Source organism: Prosopis cineraria, unplaced genomic scaffold, assembly GCF_029017545.1.
Source record: "Prosopis cineraria cultivar Desert tree isolate PC_DT_omini unplaced genomic scaffold, ASM2901754v1 PC13, whole genome shotgun sequence".
Lineage (NCBI taxonomy): Eukaryota > Viridiplantae > Streptophyta > Magnoliopsida > Fabales > Fabaceae > Prosopis > Prosopis cineraria.
Window position 1 is genome coordinate 3466345 of NW_026555344.1, and position 18897 is coordinate 3485241.

Consider the following 18897-nt stretch of genomic DNA (forward strand, 5'->3'; position numbering starts at 1 on the left):
GAATATATATATATATAAAGATAAGTAGTATTTACTTCAAATATAACATTTTGAATCTGAATATCCTTGCCCATTTACACGAAAGATAAATGCTTTCTTGCTGAAGCGTACCAAAGCCAGGGACATAAAAAGTGAAACATATTCTAGCTTAGTGCGTCATACATGCACAAAAATATAAGAATTAAGATGCATTTTTATCTTTAAAGTATTTTTTGAGAAGTACCCAACACTGTAATATTTTTATTTAAACAATTTTACCTTTAAAATTATTAAAATGGAGCATTTTTACCCTTTTCATTAAAATTTTAACACTGACTTCAAATATTAACTGTTAGAAAATTTGATGGAATGGGCAAAAATGCTTCATTTTTAATAACTTTCGGGACAAAATTATTTTAACAAAAATGTGATGTTGGGTGTTTTTCCAAAAATACTTCAAAAATAAAAATACACCTTTATTTAAAATATAATTTGCTCTACTTTTATTTATTTTTTAAATCACTCTCCTCTTTATCCTAATTCCTAACTTTCTCTACAGGATCCCCCCAACACCAACAACACGACCAGCTTTAAAATATAATATAATATAATATAAATATTAAAATCACTTAAATTCAACCGGGGTAAAAAAGTTGTATGTGAAGCGAAGGTCAAAATTTGAGCCTTTATTTGGTTATTTTAGTTTGTCATCTTTCATCTTGCCATGGGCTTGTTGTTTGGGCGGAAAAAACTGTCATCCAATTGTCTTGGCCCAAAGACTTCCGTACTAATGTCATCTTCATGACTCAATGGATTATCCTCATCCCAACCCTTATGACTTCAAATTTGTTGGTTAATGTTATGCTTCAGATTCATATATATCTTAAATTATTTGTCATCTTCTGGTTGTGAGATCACCAAAACGTTCCGCTACAAAAACAGTAACGTCAACCTGTTATTATTTATCATTAACCTGTTTAAAACAATCTCCCCCTCTCGCCCCACCCCCCAAAAAACATGGTTTCTTCTGGGGCAAAACATACGAAGTTATGTTAGTTTATACATTCTCAATATTTTTTGAAGAGTAAAATACATTCACATCTCTCCTCTGTTTTACTTCAATCATAGACACCACTCTCCTCTTTTTAAAATTTATATGAACCTCTTCTATAATCAATAATTATAAAACACACACCTCCCTTTTAGTTTTAAGATTTTACCTATATCTATTCAATAGTTGATCATTAGGTCACATATGTCAGATTAAAATATTTCTCTTCAAACATATATATGTTATACTGGTTAAAAAAAACATATATATGTTATCTAAAAATCATCCATTTATCCATTAATGGATACTCCCTTTGATTCTATTTATAAATCATTTCTAGCATTTTCACTGGAATCAAGAAAAATATTAAACCTCATTAACTCTGTCTAAAAATTTAACAAGTTTTTAACTTTATCCTTATTAAATATACCTACTTTAAAATAAAATCCTCTAATGTTTAATAAATTTTCTTGCATTTAATAGGGCAAAGATAAAGATAAATATAATAATGATTGATGTGCCTTATAAATATGACTAAAATAAACATTCTTTTTTTGCCCTATAAATAGGACCAGAAGAGTATTTTTTTAATGCTTTTTATCCACATTGTAAATTTTTTTGTTTTAAATATATACATTTTCAATATCTTTATTAAAATCTAAAGACACAATTAAAACATACTGTTCCTTTATAAAATCATTGTTTCTTTCTTCATTTAATTTTACATATTACGTCACCTTTTACCTCATATTGCCATGATGAAAACCAAGACGGAGTGTTAGAAAATGTGATATTCTCTAGAAGATTTTGGGATCGAATTTTGACATCAATTAAAAAACTTTGCTAGTGAAAGATCTAAAATATCTGTAAATGTTTTTTTGGCTTGGTGAGTCCTACTAATCCAATATCTCACACTAATTTTAATTTATGTTAATCCAATCAATAGGGGGTTGAGCCTAGCAACGGTGTTAGTCTCTCACAACATGATGAATTAAGATTTGAATTCTCACTAAAAGAGGTGCACATATTTAATATTTGAATATGTCTCAAATATAATTGCTTCCAATTAGAAACATACTTATGGGCAATCAATAATTTTATGTCAATCCCAAAAATAAAAAGATTGGAAAAGATTATATGCACATATGTTAAGGTGATTCTGGGAAAAGAGCGTGTATTTTATAGGGAGAATGATAGTCAAGTTCCCAACAATTTTTTTTAAATACATTATAAATATTAATTTAAATAGTTACAAACAAAAATTATTTTTATAATTTAAGAGTTACATTTAATATTTAAATACTTATTTATAATTAAAATTTTTGAATTTATAATTTTTTAGATAGATATTTTCAACTTAATTTTTTAAAAAAATTGTTAGAGATTTTACTGTCATTAATTTAATATTTTGAGACTTAACTGTTATGGTTCCTATTTTATATGGTGATGAAAGCTGCACATTTTATCCAAGAAGATACCATGTAAGCCTTGTCGCGTAGCTTTGTGCCCTTGTCAGCTCAGAAATGAGTGGCTGTAATCTCCAAATTCCAATTTTCAAATTATCCCATTCACACCCCACTTCCACCTAATAATAATAAACCCTGAAAAATTAAGAGACACATGAACTATATCATCAATATAATGATCAAAAAATCCAAAACTGAAAAGCTGCCATAAATAGTCGTGTCCTAGCTAGTACATCACTGTAAAATCATAACCTCAGCAATAATGGCTTCAACCTCCTCACCCAGTCTCGCTTTATTATCTTCTTCGACCACCATTGTTGATCTCAAAACTCCCAGACGCTCAGCTCCTTCTTCTCCACAATGCGTGAGCCTCCCCGCTCCTCCTTCTCCTCCAAGCTCACTTCCTTCTCATCAGAACCGTTCATGGAAGCCCACTGCTTACCGTAATTATAACTCCATCGACCCCACAACACTTCTATTTACGTGACACTGATCAAGAATTTGAACTGATGAAACATAGTGTTTCTGATCCTTGATGATGATTACAGGTCACAAACTTGCTCGGAATGTTATGGCGACGGCCACGGGAGAGGCTTCCGACGTGGCCACGACTGAGCCGCCAGAATTTTTGAAGACGGTTCAAGAAACTGTAAGAGTTTGACATTAATGTGAAATTTGAAGTGACGTGGTACATGCATGTGGATTTTGAGTCAAGACATGATGTATTTGTATTCTTTCCGTCCCCTTCCTAACATACATAATGTGATATATTTGAGTTAGTCAATGATGAATGAATAGTGGGAGAAGATCGAAGATAAATATGCAGTGAGTACGCTGGGTGTGGCTGTTGTGGTTGTACTGTGGGGCTCAACTGGTGTGATCTCAGTAGGTTCGCTCTACTCATGGCTGTTATATTTGATATAAAGTTATCATCAAACTAATTATATAACTTATTAATTAGCTTTTATTAGTAGTAACTGGGCACAAATTCTTTCACTTGAATATAATTGCAGGCAATTGACAGGCTTCCTTTGATTCCTGGGGTTCTTGAGATCGCTGGCATCGGCTACACTGGGGTAGGAAAGATCAATAATATGTCGGTTTTTGAAAGATTGTACTTTTTAAAAAAAAAAAATTGCTCAGAAAATTTAAAAAGATAGTCCGATATATTTTTACCTGACACCACCAAATTGAAAAGATTTTAAACATTTAGATTTCGTATAAGTTAAGAGACATGATTACTGGACAACAAATATATAGCTAGGCAGAGAAGCACCAAAGAAAGAAAAAAATGAAAAAAAATACGTTTATATTGTGTAATAATTAATGTAGTTTATGGAAGAATGAGACATGTGGAATCAAAACTTTAAATAATTCTTGTTCCAAGTCACTTGCCCATATACAAATGAAAATATAACAAAAAATGAAAGGAGAAAAAATAGACAAGTTTTTTTTTAAAAAAATATTAAGCTCAATCCAAAACAAATTCAAAAAAAAAAAAGTAGCTAGGTATCAGGGAAAAACTTGAGATAAAGTCAGGAGAATAAATTAGAGATGAATACAATTTAAAAATATATATATATATATATATATGCAAATATAATGAAACCTGGTAGAGACTAGAAAATTGAAATCAAATTAAACTAGATTTAAAAAATGTAACTAAAACACGAGATAAATTACAAGAAAATAAAAAAAAAGGCCACACGTTTATTTCCTTTTTTTTTCTTTGATCGATAAAATTATTCCATAGATTTTTTTTTTTCTATACAAGTTATTGTAATTTTGTCTCTTGAAATCTAACTTCAGCTTTCCTATCTGTACCGATTACAGTGGTTTGCCTATAAGAACCTAATTTACAAGCCAGACAGGTAATCACGAGTTATATCTTGATCAATAATCCATCACATTGTGGTTCAATCAAAATGCACATGAAATTTTCATTAATATATCAACGTTTAAAAGCATGTTACCATATTTGAATATTATTATATTAGTTATGCCACTAATTAAACCTGTTGAGTACATGGTATTGCAGGGAAGCTTTGCTACAAAAGATAAAAGAAACGTATTATGAAATAATTGGGAGCAGCAGCTAGACGTGTAAGTATTCCACTAAAATTAACGTGGTTAACTTGTTGAGATCAATGCATAACCATGTGCTTCATTTTGTCATCATAATTAGGTTTCTGTAATGTAATTTGTATAATAAAAATAACTGCAGCTTTTTTTTTTTTGGTACCCCCTCCGATTTCATTCATAAAAGAAAATAACTGTAAAAAAAATTGATTAATTATAATAATTATATCTAAAAATAAAAAATACAGACTAAAACATCATTGTTGATTGAAATAAAGATTCATTCATTTTTTGTCTCATTAATGAAAATGAAAATGATGAATTTTTTGAATAATTTAAATTGAAGACACGTATAATTAATTTATTGACTTCTTGGAGCAACAAGTAGTAATTCATGAAACACACTGCTCAGTCGGAAGAAAATTCAAAAGGTAAACCATTAACCTAACGCCTTTCAACATTTTGGCTTCATTTTCCACTAACGCAATAGCACCCAAAAAAGAAGAAGAAGAAGAAGAAGAAGAAGAAGCCTTACATGTAAGTAATAAGAGAAGTGACAGTACGTTGAATGGATACATTATTTTCTCGAGCAACATGTTATTTACTTGCGGAGTTCCATGACCCAAAAGCCGCAAACCCGACAGACAAATCGGATCCCAGCAAACCCGGATTTGGCAGCCAAGTGCAGGAACTCGTGTTGGGTTCGTTCTTTGCCTCCAGGATTTTGGGTCATCATGAGGACGTCGCCTTGAAGAGCAGTTTTGACAGCAATGCTAGTGTTTGGTTCATATGGTAGAATCGCGTCCACAATAATCACTTTCCCATCTTCTGGAATGGCCTTGTAGCAAGTCTTCAACAGCTTCGCGCAATGTTCATCGCTCCAATCATGCAGTATCCACTACAATGGTGTTTGCCAACAAATCAGTCAGGCTTAAAATTCTTTATAATGCGTCTATCAAATGAAGGTGTGCAGTGTGCACAAAACCTTATGGGACATGACTTATTATCTCTTTCATCATCTCTCACCATTCACGTTAAGTTGGCACTAGAGGGGAAATTCAAAATACTTTATTTTCATCTAATGAGAAATCCATTAAAAAAAATTATTGTGAATAACTTGTAGTGAAAATAATCGTCGTCTTCACTCCCATCAAAACATATATTGTACATTTACAACCGAAAAAACTGTGGTAAATGGGGAATTAAATCAAGCCCTCCAAATCTATCAATTTCATCCATCAACATTAAATCAAACCCTATATCATTAGAACAAATGGCATCCGACCACTAGTAACGAGCACCAGATCTAAAGCAAATCAGATCTACAAGCTTAAGATGAGATGAAAAGAGAAGAGGGGAGGTGAATAAGCGATTCAGAGGCAACGATGGGCCGTGCACGAACCTGTAATGATGATGAGTCAACATGGGAAGTGAGTCGGAGGTCATGTGTGAGTGAATAAGAAACAGCGACAACAACTTCCACTCACGAGACAAGAGGCGACGAGGGTTTTCATTGAGGATTGAAGAAGCAGAAGCAGAGATACAAAGTGAATGAGTGAGTGACGAGGTTGAGAAATGAGAGTTATCAATAATCAGGTCAGGACTTGAAGCGAGAGATGATTTTTTAATAGAGCAGTGATACGCAGTGTATGAGAGAGAATGGGCTAGGATGGGTGGCTCGAGGGGTAACTTGTAACCCATCCTATCTGTTTACATTAAAAACAGGCTGGCCAGTAAAATCATCCTACGTCTTTTTTTTTTTTAATTAATGAGTAGGTTTTAGCCCGCCCATTTAGTCTTGACGTAAGTGGGTTCAACGGGTTGCAAGTTATCTGCTCACGTTAAAGTACCCATCAAATCAAATTTAGATATTTTGGCATCAAACAAAAAAAAAATAGATAATTTGTTTTTCAGCAAAATCACCATCATTTAAAGATGAACATATTCTAATTTTTGTGTTATTTTTTTTATTACATTTCATAAAATGATAATTTAGCTGCTAATTGAGAAAATATAATTAAAATAAAATTTACAAAAAATAATATTAAAATGATAACAATTATGTATAAAATCTCTTCACAACTATTTAGTTTAAAATTTTCTAAATTTCTTTCCGACAAGAGTTAGAAAAAGGGGATTTTAATCCACATTTAAGGTGTGTGAGCTGAAGTTATGGCTTGATTTTTAATTTTCTAAAGTTATTTGTGAAAGAAGCAAAGATGGTTTTGTTGTCCAAGTCTGATATCTGAAGCATGAAGACGAGAATTCACTTGGAATGATAGTTCCTTGAGAAAAGCTCGAACTCACCTTCATAAAAATGGCATGTCCTTGAGGAACACTCTCAAACATATCTCCCCCTACATGTTCCACACCTAGAACAACATTCGAAACATATTAATCAAAAATAAAGGAAAACATACGAGTTTTATATTAGAGCCTCACAAAATAAACATACGAGTTTTATATTAGAGCCTCACAAAATAAGTGGAGTTTTATAAGCATGAAAAGCTTCCTTTCTAACAAGCAACCGGTTGGTCTTTTAAAATTAATCTTCTTTTCTTTTTTAACTCGTAACATACTTTAAAAGATAGTTAACAAATTATAACATACGAGGGTAGGTGGGGGCATTCTGGACGACATGAGGCAGATCAAAATTGATGCCCTGAATATGAGGGTACTTGGAAGTGATCAAACTCAGGTTGATCCCAAGACCACCTCCAACATCTACGACCGTGTCGAGTCCTTCAAATCCATCGTAGAATTTAAGAATGTTGCTCATTATCAGGATGGTCGAATCATGCATTCCCTTGTTGAAAGCATCGTTGAACCTAGCATCCTTACTCGGATACTCAAAAGCATGCATCCCATACACCCTGTTGAATGCTATCCCTCCTTCCTTAATCGCTCCCTTCAGCTCCCTCCTGTCATTTTAATCTCATCATTATTCTCTTAATCACCCACTAATTATAATTCATAATGATATCAAAGATCAAAACCTTATTAATTACCAGCTTTCAAGGAAGACTTTGTCTTGGACCAAGGACATAAGATGTCTTAGAGAGACACCATTAGCATCTGACACGAAGTATTTAGAAACAGGGGAAAGACTGTAAATCCTCTGTTTTGTTCCTTGTTGATTGTCGGCGATGGAGCAATGAAGCACGGAGTGGCTGGCCAGGAGACTGAGGAGACGATCAAGCATCGATGGGGCTTCTGGGTTCGTGCAGGATACCACAGCGGCGATGTCCTTTACGGAGAGCTTTGCGTCCTCACCGGCTCCGGCGATGGCGTCAAAGACGCCGAGCTCAAAGGCTGCTTGCAGGGACATGGAGAGAACAGAGGAAGTCACGAGTTGCATGGCGGAGACAAAGCTTTCTTCATCCTCTTGCACGTACCCTGCGTGTGGTTGCTTGAGATGGTTGGACTCGCCATTGGTAAGGATGGAATCGGACTTCAAGGGAGGAGCCATTTGGGATTTTGCTTTCAAAGTAATGGAAAGAGAAGAGAAACAGTGATCATACAGAGTATGTTTGGGTGGTTGACGAAGAAGATGGGACAACGACATGCATTTTATAGCGATGTTTTGTTAATTAAAAAAAAAAATCAAGCAATAAAGAGTTTTCAAATTTAGTACGTACTTACTTTTGTGTAAGGAGAGTGGGTGTAGGTTGCGCCTTGCCGCCTTCTCTCACTCACTATGTGGTCACCCACTACGCTCGCCCCTTCTCCTTTTCATTTTTTGGTGGCTTCCCTTAATTCACTTTGTTTTCAAAAATTATATTGTTTAATGAAAAATTATATATGTATATATATGTGTGCGTCATTCATATTGATTGTACATATTAAAGGAGGAGGTTTCTGTGCGGTAATCTCCAATGCAAATGATTCATGCGGGTATTTTAGAAAAATTAATATACATTTTTTAATAAAAAATTAAATCAACTTTTAATGTCTATAAATGAGTTATTTAGCTCTGGGCACAGTAATAAATAATCATGAAAAAAATTAAAAAGGCAAAAGATCGGCGGTGGTTTGGCGGAAAATAAAGACAATTTAATTTAGGGAGTAGGAGAGAAAGAGAGTGGGGGAAAGCTGAACCGAACGTCTCAGACCAAATGAGCATGACTCTATTATTATGTTTGACTCCACATTCATGGAATTTGCATTTCATATCTCTCGACTTTATTAATAGTTCATTTTTTCCCATTTTGAAAGGTCGACGCTGTTTTGATCCAATAAATATTCCAATTTTTGTGTTTTTTCCCCTAAAATTGTAACCCTCAATTATTAATCTGTACAAATATGTACATAATGCTCCTTGTATAAGTTTTCCATATATATTCAGCTAATATTAGTTTATCATTTCTTAGTTATGTCTCAGTATCTTTAATTAGTTTTTCTTTTTACTTATGGAACATGAAGCAGTTCAAATTCAAAACAATTATTAATACAAAAAAAAAGAGAAAGTTTAAGAAATTTATCATCAATATGCCGTATCTGCAGATTTAGACATTGAATTTTAGTATCAAGAGTGGGTTGTTGTTAAATTTTAAAGCTGACAAAAATTATTCACACACTACTCAAAATTCAAAAAATGAAGAGCTCACCAGTAAGAGTCTGAAGTGGAGGAAGAATTTGAGAAATTGTGAGGAAATTACGTACACGGCACAAAAAAAAAAAAACGTAACAGAGATAAGAGAAAAAATTGAAAAGGAAAGATTCCTGTATTTCTGACTACATTTTAAATTTGACGAAATAATGGAAATACTTTGCTAAAAGACTACATATGTAATAAAATGTCGATGTCAAATTCAATTGTTCCTTGAAAACAAATTAAGAATCAATACAAGAAGTAAGTGGAATGTTGTTTTCTACTCTCTCGGAAAAAGGAACATATATATGGCCGGCATCACTTGACCTTGCTTTCCAAAAGAGCTAAAAAGCAAAACGCGTTTTCTAGATGCACGCGTAGCCAAATTAACGAAATCTTGGCCACTATAGTCGTACATGTTCGGTGTGACTAATGATTATTCTACTGTGCACATACCATAGTTTGATCCCATGTTATTTATTTCATCAAACGACATACTCCCTCTTATCTTATTTAATTTTTTATAACTCAATTAAAATATATTTTATCAAAAAAAAAATCTTAAATTTTATTAATTTTATTTTAAAATTTAATAAATTTTCATCTTTAATCCATGACAAGGACAAGAACGTAAAGCTGAATGTAAAAAATAATGAAATACTTTATAAATAAAATCAAAATTAATATTTTATATTTATTGTAAATAGAACCAAAAGAATATTACTATAAAACTAGTATTCTATTAAAATTATAATAATTGTCTCTAAAAATGCACATCCTTTCTATATGTACTTTTATTTATCAATTAAAAAGTCTTATTAATTATAATTGGGTAAACATAACTTTTAATTTATATACTTCGTGTTTATTTTTTATCTTTATATTTTTTTAATATTTTAAATTTTTTATTTTTATTTTTCAATATCAACAATCGGTTTATGAAGCCCTTCCTCTCCCTGATTCACCTAATATTAGGGTGCCAGGCCGCCATACCAACCTATCGATGAATAGACGTTCATCCATCGTTGTCGCACAAAAACAAAAAGTAAATTTATGGACTATGGCATATTAATGGGCCTCACAACACAACATCACTTGCTGAGATTGAACTTTACAAGCCCATGGGCTGGAATGCTATAGCCAGCAGACCTTGTGACGGGCCTTGGAAAATATTCACAGCACCGAAATCAATTTGTTTTAAAAAAATAACAGCAGACAGAAATTGGTCAACCCAAATGCCAAAAATTTTAAAAAAGACCTTGAAATGACCTTTTACTGTTTCATCGGCTACAATTCAACCTTGTGAATATTACAAATTGACTATTTTCAATCAGCAAGAATGTGAAGGATCAAATTGTAACCAAAAAAGAAAAACAAAAAAGAAAAGGCACGTGATTCTTTTAAAAAAGCTACTAAGGTAAACTTAGAAAAAGAATACTCTACTTACCTACGAGAATATTTTTTTAAAAAAAGAAATTACAACTGGGTTTTAAATAAAAATATTAAATATTTTCAAAACTTATTTAAAAGTCAAATTTTAATATCAATGAACGTTTGTTTCAACTGATTAAATGAGTTAAATTAATTTAGTTTAAGATATTAAATTTAAGTCTTAAGATACACAATCACATTTTCATACAATGGAGATTTAAATTAGTTTTGATAAGTGACGGAATAAAAAACAATTAAATTTTAATATTAAATGTCAAAATTTAGTATTTATGAATAGTTGGAACCTTCATCTTTTTGTCCCTTTCTCTTCTGCTGGTAAACCACACAAAGAGGATCAAATCTCTATCAACGTGGACGTAGATATAAATGACGAGATTCAGTACACGCAAGTGGCATTTCATACCTCATCAAGTGCGCTCTGCAACTAAATACTAATTGGCCTCATCAACATCAAGTGGTATTTTACAAATTACCTGAGCCAGCAAAACTTCACCGCACAACAACAAACCATGCGCCCTAACAATTATAGCGGTACTCTGACAAACATCTGTTCCTTAACACCTCAAGAAACAAATACTTCACACAAAAACCCAAGTGCCCAGCCAACAGCGCTTCAAAAAACAAAAAAAGGTTCAATTTTTTTTTTTTGAAAAACCACACATCAAGTATGTACTAGTACTCTTCTAATTATATTTATAAATTATTTTTAACATATTTCACTAATACCAAGAAAAAAAATTAAAATTTATTAACTCTATTTTAAAATTTAACAAGTCATCAACTTTGCTCCTATTAAATATATATATATATATATATATATTTTAATAATATATTTTTTCTCTTCAATATTTAATGGAGGGTAAAAGAGGTAATTTGTGATAAAAATTTAATTATATGACTTATAAATATAACAAAAAAAATCCTTTTCTCTCTGCCCTGTAAAAAGGATAAGAGGAAGTATTATACATATGACAAAACAATGAGTACGATTTTTTCTTGAAAAAAATCAAACTTATAAATAAAGAAAAGGAGTTTTAAGCTAAAAATAAAATTCTTGACCAGGAGGCCAGAAATTAGTGTTGATGAAGAAATTATTGGTAATTTTATGGCCCTATTTAGTATAAGCACTTGAAATTAGAGGGATTGAGATTGGGGTTGATGCTTTAAAATTATGTTTGGTATAAAGTAATAATTGCATGTAATACTTATCTTACGATTAAACATACATTATTAAAAGACTATAACACCCTTATAATTAAAAAAAAATTTGTAGCTTGAAAGCCCATGTTCTACATAGCGAGATGCCCATCCCCCCCACGATCACCTTCCTCGCTCTTGCTTTGTCTGCATCTCACTGGTGTCAATCTTGATGAAGAAAACAATGCAAGTTATCTGATGACTTAGAATTGACGGAGAAAACTTGGGTTTGAAGATGACTTGGAAGTTGTCTAACGACTTGGAAGCGATGGAGTAGACCTAGTTCTTCAGCGGCCATGAGATCTGGACTCTTAAACATAACAAACTCAAATCAAATATGGGCTTTCTAATTGAGGAAGATGATGATTGAATTTGGCCAACTCTCAAACTCTTGCCAACGCTAATATTGTTGGCTTGGGTTCGAAGATGAAGACAAGGAAATAGAGTTCAAGAAGGCTTGAAGATTTGACCAAGAGGGTGGTTATTTTTAAATCAGACCACCTGATGTTCTAAGACATGATTCAAATTAATCTGAATCAAATTGAGCAAGATGATAATGGAATCTGCCAACTTTCAAACTAAGGAAAATAATGATGGAATTTGGTCGACTCTTGAACTCCCGTTGGCACCGTTGACTTGGGTTTGAAGATGAAGACAGGGAAATGGAGTTTAAGAAGGCTTAAAGATTTGACCAAGACATTAAACCAGAGATAGAAGAAGATGGAGGCATGGTAAGAACGAAGAAGGGAATGGCACATCAAGAGGGCATGACCGATGCTTATCAAAAGAGAGGGGGATGACTGATGAATGACTGGTGAGGTCGGTGTAACACCCTCAAATTTACAAACCGATTTTTCACAAGTTATTAATTCAAGAAATCATTTTTTTTTGAACCCTTATCATACCCTTATCATGGTAGAAAAATTTCTACCATGATACATCCAAGACAATATACCACAGGTCTTAAAATATCTCAAAAAGCAATTAGAACCATGAGGGACAGACATGATCCTCATAGCATGTTATTTAAATTAGGTCATGAATCAAAAGGGACAGACATAATCCTCTTGGACATATAAATGCATTTAATAAAAAGGATTAGAGTTTACATGCTCCATAGACAAGATATGTCCTAAGTTGGCACAAGATACATTGTATAATCCAAAATAAGAGGCAACGTAAAAGATGGTGTCTCATACACCATAATTACACCTCTGGTGCTTTCTCGGCCGGATTCGCTCCTGTAAAAATATTAACCACGGGGAATGAGACTTAAAAGTCTCAGTAACCAAAAATTAATATGTAATGATGCATGCGGATGTAACTAATCATGCGATTGCCAAGTGGGCACACAAAACATTTAACCGAACAATATTTTCAAACAAACCGAACAAGTATTTAATTGCATGACTGCACCTTATATCCTCCTTCCACCATGCTCGGACGCCAAATCACCCGGCCAAAGGTGAGTTGGACCAAGCGACACGCCACTCATTGGGTCCAATGAGGGCTTACCACGTGGTAATAATTAACCGAACAGAAATTCCCATTAACACCATACATTAAAATACCCTGACAAGTCATGCATCATTCAAATATCCAAACAGGAATATATCCGAACAATAATATCTTATCATGATAAACAAAAATAAATTTTTAACCCACTTGGCAATAATTTCAAACAAGTATATACAGTATTTATTTTCAATAATTCATAATTTTTCCAAACAACAAAACAACACATAACCATTCACAAACACACTCATCACAACACATTAATAATGGTTACCTTGTGTCTTGAATAACAAGTTCCCCTTCACAACTCCTTTTTCACCACTATCTTTGTCAATATAATCTACATAATTATTTCACAATACTATATATTAATTTTATATTAAAATAAATAACTCTAATTTAAAGAGTTAGAAAGTCTTAAATCTATAGTCCATATTAACACTAATTTAAGATTTATGCCTGATTTAACTTCCCAAATTCTTTTCTAAAATTCTCGTACCCTAATGAACTATTTTTTTTTATCCTCAATTCACTTCTAGTATCACAATTTCATCCTTCTACATTCTAAAAATTCATCCAAAAATAAATTAAAAATTTTAGAATTATCCTGAAGCCTCAAATCACCTTTCTATAACCTCAAAAATACCTATTCATACTTAAATAAATATTTAATAATCATAGATTTATCCCTACATCTCAGATTCCACATAAATTCAACCATATAGATCTAGATTTTAACTCAAAAATTCTTAAACATGAGTTTCAACCTTAAGAAAATATTCTATAATATTTACTATATCCCTAAGAATTTTAACCTATATTTTTAATCCATCATATCATCAGATTAACTATCCTATAGAAAAATCCTAATCAAAATATTTACTCTATCCTACAAAATAATCATATCACTAGAAAGCTAATATTATTTAGAAAATAACTATAAAATTAATTTTGTAATTAAATAAATTTTTAAATGCTAATCTAAACAGGAAAGTTAGAACATACCTGAAGAAAAAAGAAAATAATCCCCCCTTGCGAGAAAACGCCGAGCAACGTGAGAGGAAGAGAGAAAAATAATATAAAAATGGGATTGTGAGTCCCAAAATTATATTAAAAAAAACTATAGGTTTGAATTTAATTATTCAAACCTTTGGGCCCAAAGTTGCAATTTTCTCTAAATTGCATCTTAGCCTCTCATGCTTCCTAATGCACACACCCCCTCCTTTTTATACATGAAGGCACCTCTTCTCTTCCCTCATCTAACCAATGTGGGACTTAGAAACAACAACCTTCCACCCCCCCTTTTTTTTGTTCCTTTTACCTTCTCTTTTTTTTTTAACACACACATAAAAAAAATTATTTATGTATTATATCTTAACTAAATATTGCTTATGTGGTTTAAAATTTAAATTTTTAAATTCATAATTAAATACCTAATCATAATATTATTTCTAAATAACCTCAAATAATATAAATTCCTATTATTATCATTTTTTTTCCTCAAAACCTAAATTCCACAATTTCTTTATTATATAAAAATCAGGATGTTACAGAACTCGCGCGCAGGGGGGGCGAATCTGCTGATTTCAACTGCGATTGCCCTGAGTTGACCTGTCTCATGTGCGTGAGGCCACTTTTCCTCCAAGCTCATTTTACTAGCCCACTTCCTTCCTTAGTATATATACACTAGGAGATTCCTTCCTTTAGTCAATGTGGGACTTTGACACACACACACTTTTGACACACATACAACAGTGTATATGTGATGAGGCACACACTCAACATTATCGCATTGAAAATGATTAAATTTATAAATGAGGTAATTATATTTTTTAAAAAGCTAATTTTATTGTTACTTGAACTAGTTAGTCAATATTTTAATTGTAATTTTATACTTTAATTTATATATTTGACATGCGAATTCATTTTTTGAGAAAGAAGTTAATGACATCCTCACAAGTTGGGCACAATATTTTATGAATGATATGTGAGGTTTAGATAGTTTTTTTTTAGAAAATTATATAAGATCATTCGAATTTTGTATAATATCTATAAAATTTAGTATTAAAATTTGAATTATTTATATATACTAAAAGTGATTGCCTGGCAATAAATCATATAAAACATTTTAATTTGCAAGAATTGAAAAATAAATTAAAAAAGAATTAATTTTTTTAAAAAATCACTTTTAACCGCAGTTATGACTTTAACTGTTATTAAAAGTCTCACTTTTTAACAAAAAAATTCTACAAGCAACTTTCAACAGTGAACATAAACTAGTTATTCAAAATTTATTAACCGTTATTAAAATCACATACTTTTAACATCACCTAAAACAATAACAGCTGTAGAATTGCTATTAAGAGTGTTTTTTACCTAATAGTGGTGTGATTCAAGGCTCAGGTGATATTCTCGAGTTTATATATTGGGTTCCAACGTTACAAAGACATTATTACAGGGTAATACACACCCTACTATATTAAGACCATTGATCATATCATCGTTTATTTAATAGAACTTTTAACAAATTCGCTAACTTCGTTAAAAGTCCTGGCCCTTAAAATCTCATTATTTTATTTCTAGGCCGGTCATCGACCAGAATAGAAACTGGTTTCCAAATTCCACAGCATTGTCACCATCAATTTTTTTTTTTTTGGTACGTCCAATGGGTGATGGTGATGATGATAACAACAACAATATATAATAATAATAATTATTATCATCATTATTTCTGACCATCCTAATAATATTATTCTTAATACAATTCTATATATATATATATATATATATTATTCCCACCTATATATATATATATATATCTATATGTATTCTATTAAGCATATAATTAAATTATTTTAATATGAGAGCGTATACTATGACAGGGCTGAACCCGAGATCATCCCGGTTGGATTCCTTGGGAAGTTGGGCCGGCTTCATAGACCCATGGTTAGGGGTTGGTGGGGTGTTGATTTGGGCCTCTAGGTTGGGTTGGATCCCTAATGTTTTGAGATTTTTTTCCCCCCTCATGTTATATCGATAGCAACTTATTATCTGGCACTATTTTTCGTTTGCGTTTGCTTCTTAATTAATAACTCGAATATGCAAGCCCAGCAATAATAATAATGTTAATAATTATACTACAAGATCACATGCATTTGAAGAACTAAAAGTGAAGTTCAAAATTATTATACAAGTGGTGCAGTGAAAAGCCAGAACCAGAAGTGAGAAGATTGAGCCATAAGCTCTCATACCAATCGCCAATCATATCAGCTTTTTTTCTTTTCTTACGAATCCCATTCCTGATCCACTACTTTTTGCTCTTGTCTCTCCTCTCACACAAAACACACAATCTTGCATGTTTTTGGTGTTTTCAGGATATGGTGCATATTATTCCTCTTTTTATTGGTATCATTTATTTTGAAAAAATGAAACAAGTATAGTTTAATGTGCAAATTTGTGGCGACTGGATAATTAATAATCAATTACTCTTTGAACTCATTTTTTTCGCAGTGATAAAAGGAGTGGAGGAAGGAAATATTTCTAACAATTTAAGATCACAGTAAGACACATACTAATTGAAAAAAAATACTCTCAACATAAACATAATGCAAATATTTATTTCCCGAAGAATATGATATATGATAAATATATAATTCAATAAAAAAAAACTAAATGCTTGTCATGCAAAAAACACATGCATACACGTGTTATATTATTATATGAAAATTATAGATCTTGATCGAGGGCTTTCAATTAAAAAATGACAAATGAGAACGTAACAAATAACAATTTTCATGGACACCTAACAAGGTGAGAGGTAGTAATTTATACATCCGGAAGCTAGTGATTGTTGAACTTTGATGAAGAAAAGCTCAAAGCCAAGATGACGCGCAAACAACAGAAGATATAAAGTGACTTGTAAATGGTTTTGGAGAGTGAGGCAGGTCAAAATATTCTTTTGGTTTTGCGACACCGCTTTCTACTTTTTATTTTTCATAGCATAAAGACAAGTGGCGCTTTCTTCGTCAACTTTGTGCCATGCGTCCATCACTTTCCTTCTCATGCTCACAAAATGCGTGCGTACGTGGAAGAGAATGAATGTGCTCAACCCCGTTTGGATTTCATGTTCAGTATAATTAATTATAAAAATTAATCAATATAAGTAATTATATTATAACATGGATATTATTTTTTAAAATTAATTTTAACATAATTAGATATATTTAAATATTTTAGTCATAGTTAATTTAAATGTCTAAATTACAATAAGTGACATGAGTCTGAAAATGAAAATATTGATAAAATTGCACATAATAATATTAAATTTGTTTTGATCCATTTAAGAAATAAAATATACTACTTTTAATTCTATTTATAATTTATTTTTAACATGTTTCATTATAATCAAAAAAATTTAAAATTCATTAACTTTCTAAAATTTAATAAGTTTTAAATGTTACTGTTATAAATAAAACTAAAAGGAGTTTATCATAGCGATCCATTTAATGTTAATGGAAAGTAGACAATAAATATTGATGAAAAATAGATGATAGAATAAAAGTAAAGTGACGGTGACAATTTCCATTGAATTTTCAAACACGTTTCAATCAATGCAAAAACAATTAAAATCACTGAAAGCAAAAATATTCATAAAGAAATATAAAGAAGAAAATATAAATATAAATAGTAAAAAAAGATAATGATAATGACTTGTTTTGACATGGCTGCAGGAGCATAGATGAGAATGACAATAAAATTATATATAATGTTATTAAAAAAATTATTTTTACTATTTAACAAACAATATATATATATATATATATATAACTTCATTAAGGTGGTAGAGGTTGGAGGTTCGAGTCTGGGGAGGTTCCAAAAGACCCTGGAGAGGCAGTGGTGAGGAATAACCACAGTACCACCTGTGGGAAAGTCGGCTTTGGTCCAGTGATGGGCCAGAGTCCAGTACCGAGTCGAGGCCCAAGGGGTGGCTCCGTACTGTTACAGTCGGAGGTCATTTTTATCTTGAAAAAAATAATCTTTGGATTGATTTTGCAATATCATGAGGGAAGTGATATTAGGTAATTCTATAAAAGGTGGGATTGGTACTAACATTGGATTGTACGTTACTTCATACCAAACATTAAAAAATAGGATTATTTAATCATAATTTCAATCCCACTATCTCATTCCTTTATACCAAACATAAACTATAAGTTTAGAGGGGAAAGAAGTACAATAAATCTAAATGATGAGCACGCATACAAACCCAATAACTAAAGAAATATAAAACATAGAGGCTAGAGGCCAATCTATTATTTTATCATGTCAATGATAGGTGGTTAGATTAGAATCAGATTGAAAGATGTTGAATTTCTCTAAATCTAAAAAGGTGATAATATAGGTTGCACCAACGGGCCCAACTCATTAAAATATGACATGTTGGGTCGGCAAAATGATAACTCGTTTAGAGGAAGGCATTTTTCAATCTACTTGTTGGCCTATTTTCCTAGATACAGATTTTTCGAATGTTAACATTTAATAAGTCCTACCTACTGTAGGAATAATTG

At 31.7% G+C, this 18897-nt stretch overlaps 2 protein-coding genes and 1 long non-coding RNA gene across 3 annotated transcripts; 1 reads left to right on the top strand and 2 right to left on the bottom strand.

Moving 5' to 3' along the window:
* The first annotated feature begins 2717 nt into the window (after positions 1-2717).
* Positions 2718-4734, top strand: LOC129290579 (protein CURVATURE THYLAKOID 1B, chloroplastic-like). Its single transcript, XM_054927383.1, has 6 exons — positions 2718-2939; positions 3045-3145; positions 3295-3381; positions 3510-3572; positions 4330-4367; positions 4535-4734. The coding sequence occupies exons 1-6, from the start codon at positions 2759-2761 to the stop codon at positions 4593-4595; spliced, it is 531 nt and encodes a 176-aa protein (XP_054783358.1). The 5' UTR covers positions 2718-2758; the 3' UTR covers positions 4596-4734.
* A 181-nt stretch (positions 4735-4915) lies between these two features.
* LOC129290577 (caffeic acid 3-O-methyltransferase-like) lies at positions 4916-8099 on the bottom strand. The gene is made up of 4 exons (XM_054927382.1): positions 7584-8099; positions 7186-7496; positions 6883-6947; positions 4916-5473 (listed from the first exon to the last, which is right to left on the bottom strand). The coding sequence occupies exons 1-4, from the start codon at positions 8042-8044 to the stop codon at positions 5177-5179; spliced, it is 1134 nt and encodes a 377-aa protein (XP_054783357.1). The 5' UTR covers positions 8045-8099; the 3' UTR covers positions 4916-5176.
* Positions 8100-12928: 4829 nt separating this feature from the next.
* On the bottom strand, positions 12929-14573 carry LOC129290441 (uncharacterized). Its single transcript, XR_008588382.1, has 3 exons — positions 14336-14573; positions 13605-13670; positions 12929-13056 (listed from the first exon to the last, which is right to left on the bottom strand). It is a non-coding gene; the product is annotated as an uncharacterized LOC129290441 (long non-coding RNA).
* Between the last annotated feature and the right edge of the window lie 4324 nt (positions 14574-18897).

Excerpts from the sequence above, each read along its gene's own strand:
- LOC129290579 (XM_054927383.1), top strand. The coding sequence starts at position 2,759 with ATGGCTTCAACCTCCTCACCCAGTCTCGCTTTATTATCTTCTTCGACC. Across the intron at positions 3,573-4,329 it reads CTGGCATCGGCTACACTGGG|TGGTTTGCCTATAAGAACCT; the intron begins GTAGGAAAGATC and ends TACCGATTACAG. Across the intron at positions 4,368-4,534 it reads CTAATTTACAAGCCAGACAG|GGAAGCTTTGCTACAAAAGA; the intron begins GTAATCACGAGT and ends ATGGTATTGCAG.
- LOC129290577 (XM_054927382.1), bottom strand. The coding sequence starts at position 8,044 with ATGGCTCCTCCCTTGAAGTCCGATTCCATCCTTACCAATGGCGAGTCC. Across the intron at positions 7,497-7,583 it reads AAAGTCTTCCTTGAAAGCTG|GAGGGAGCTGAAGGGAGCGA; the intron begins GTAATTAATAAG and ends TTAAAATGACAG. Across the intron at positions 6,948-7,185 it reads GAATGCCCCCACCTACCCTC|GTGTGGAACATGTAGGGGGA; the intron begins GTATGTTATAAT and ends ATGTTGTTCTAG.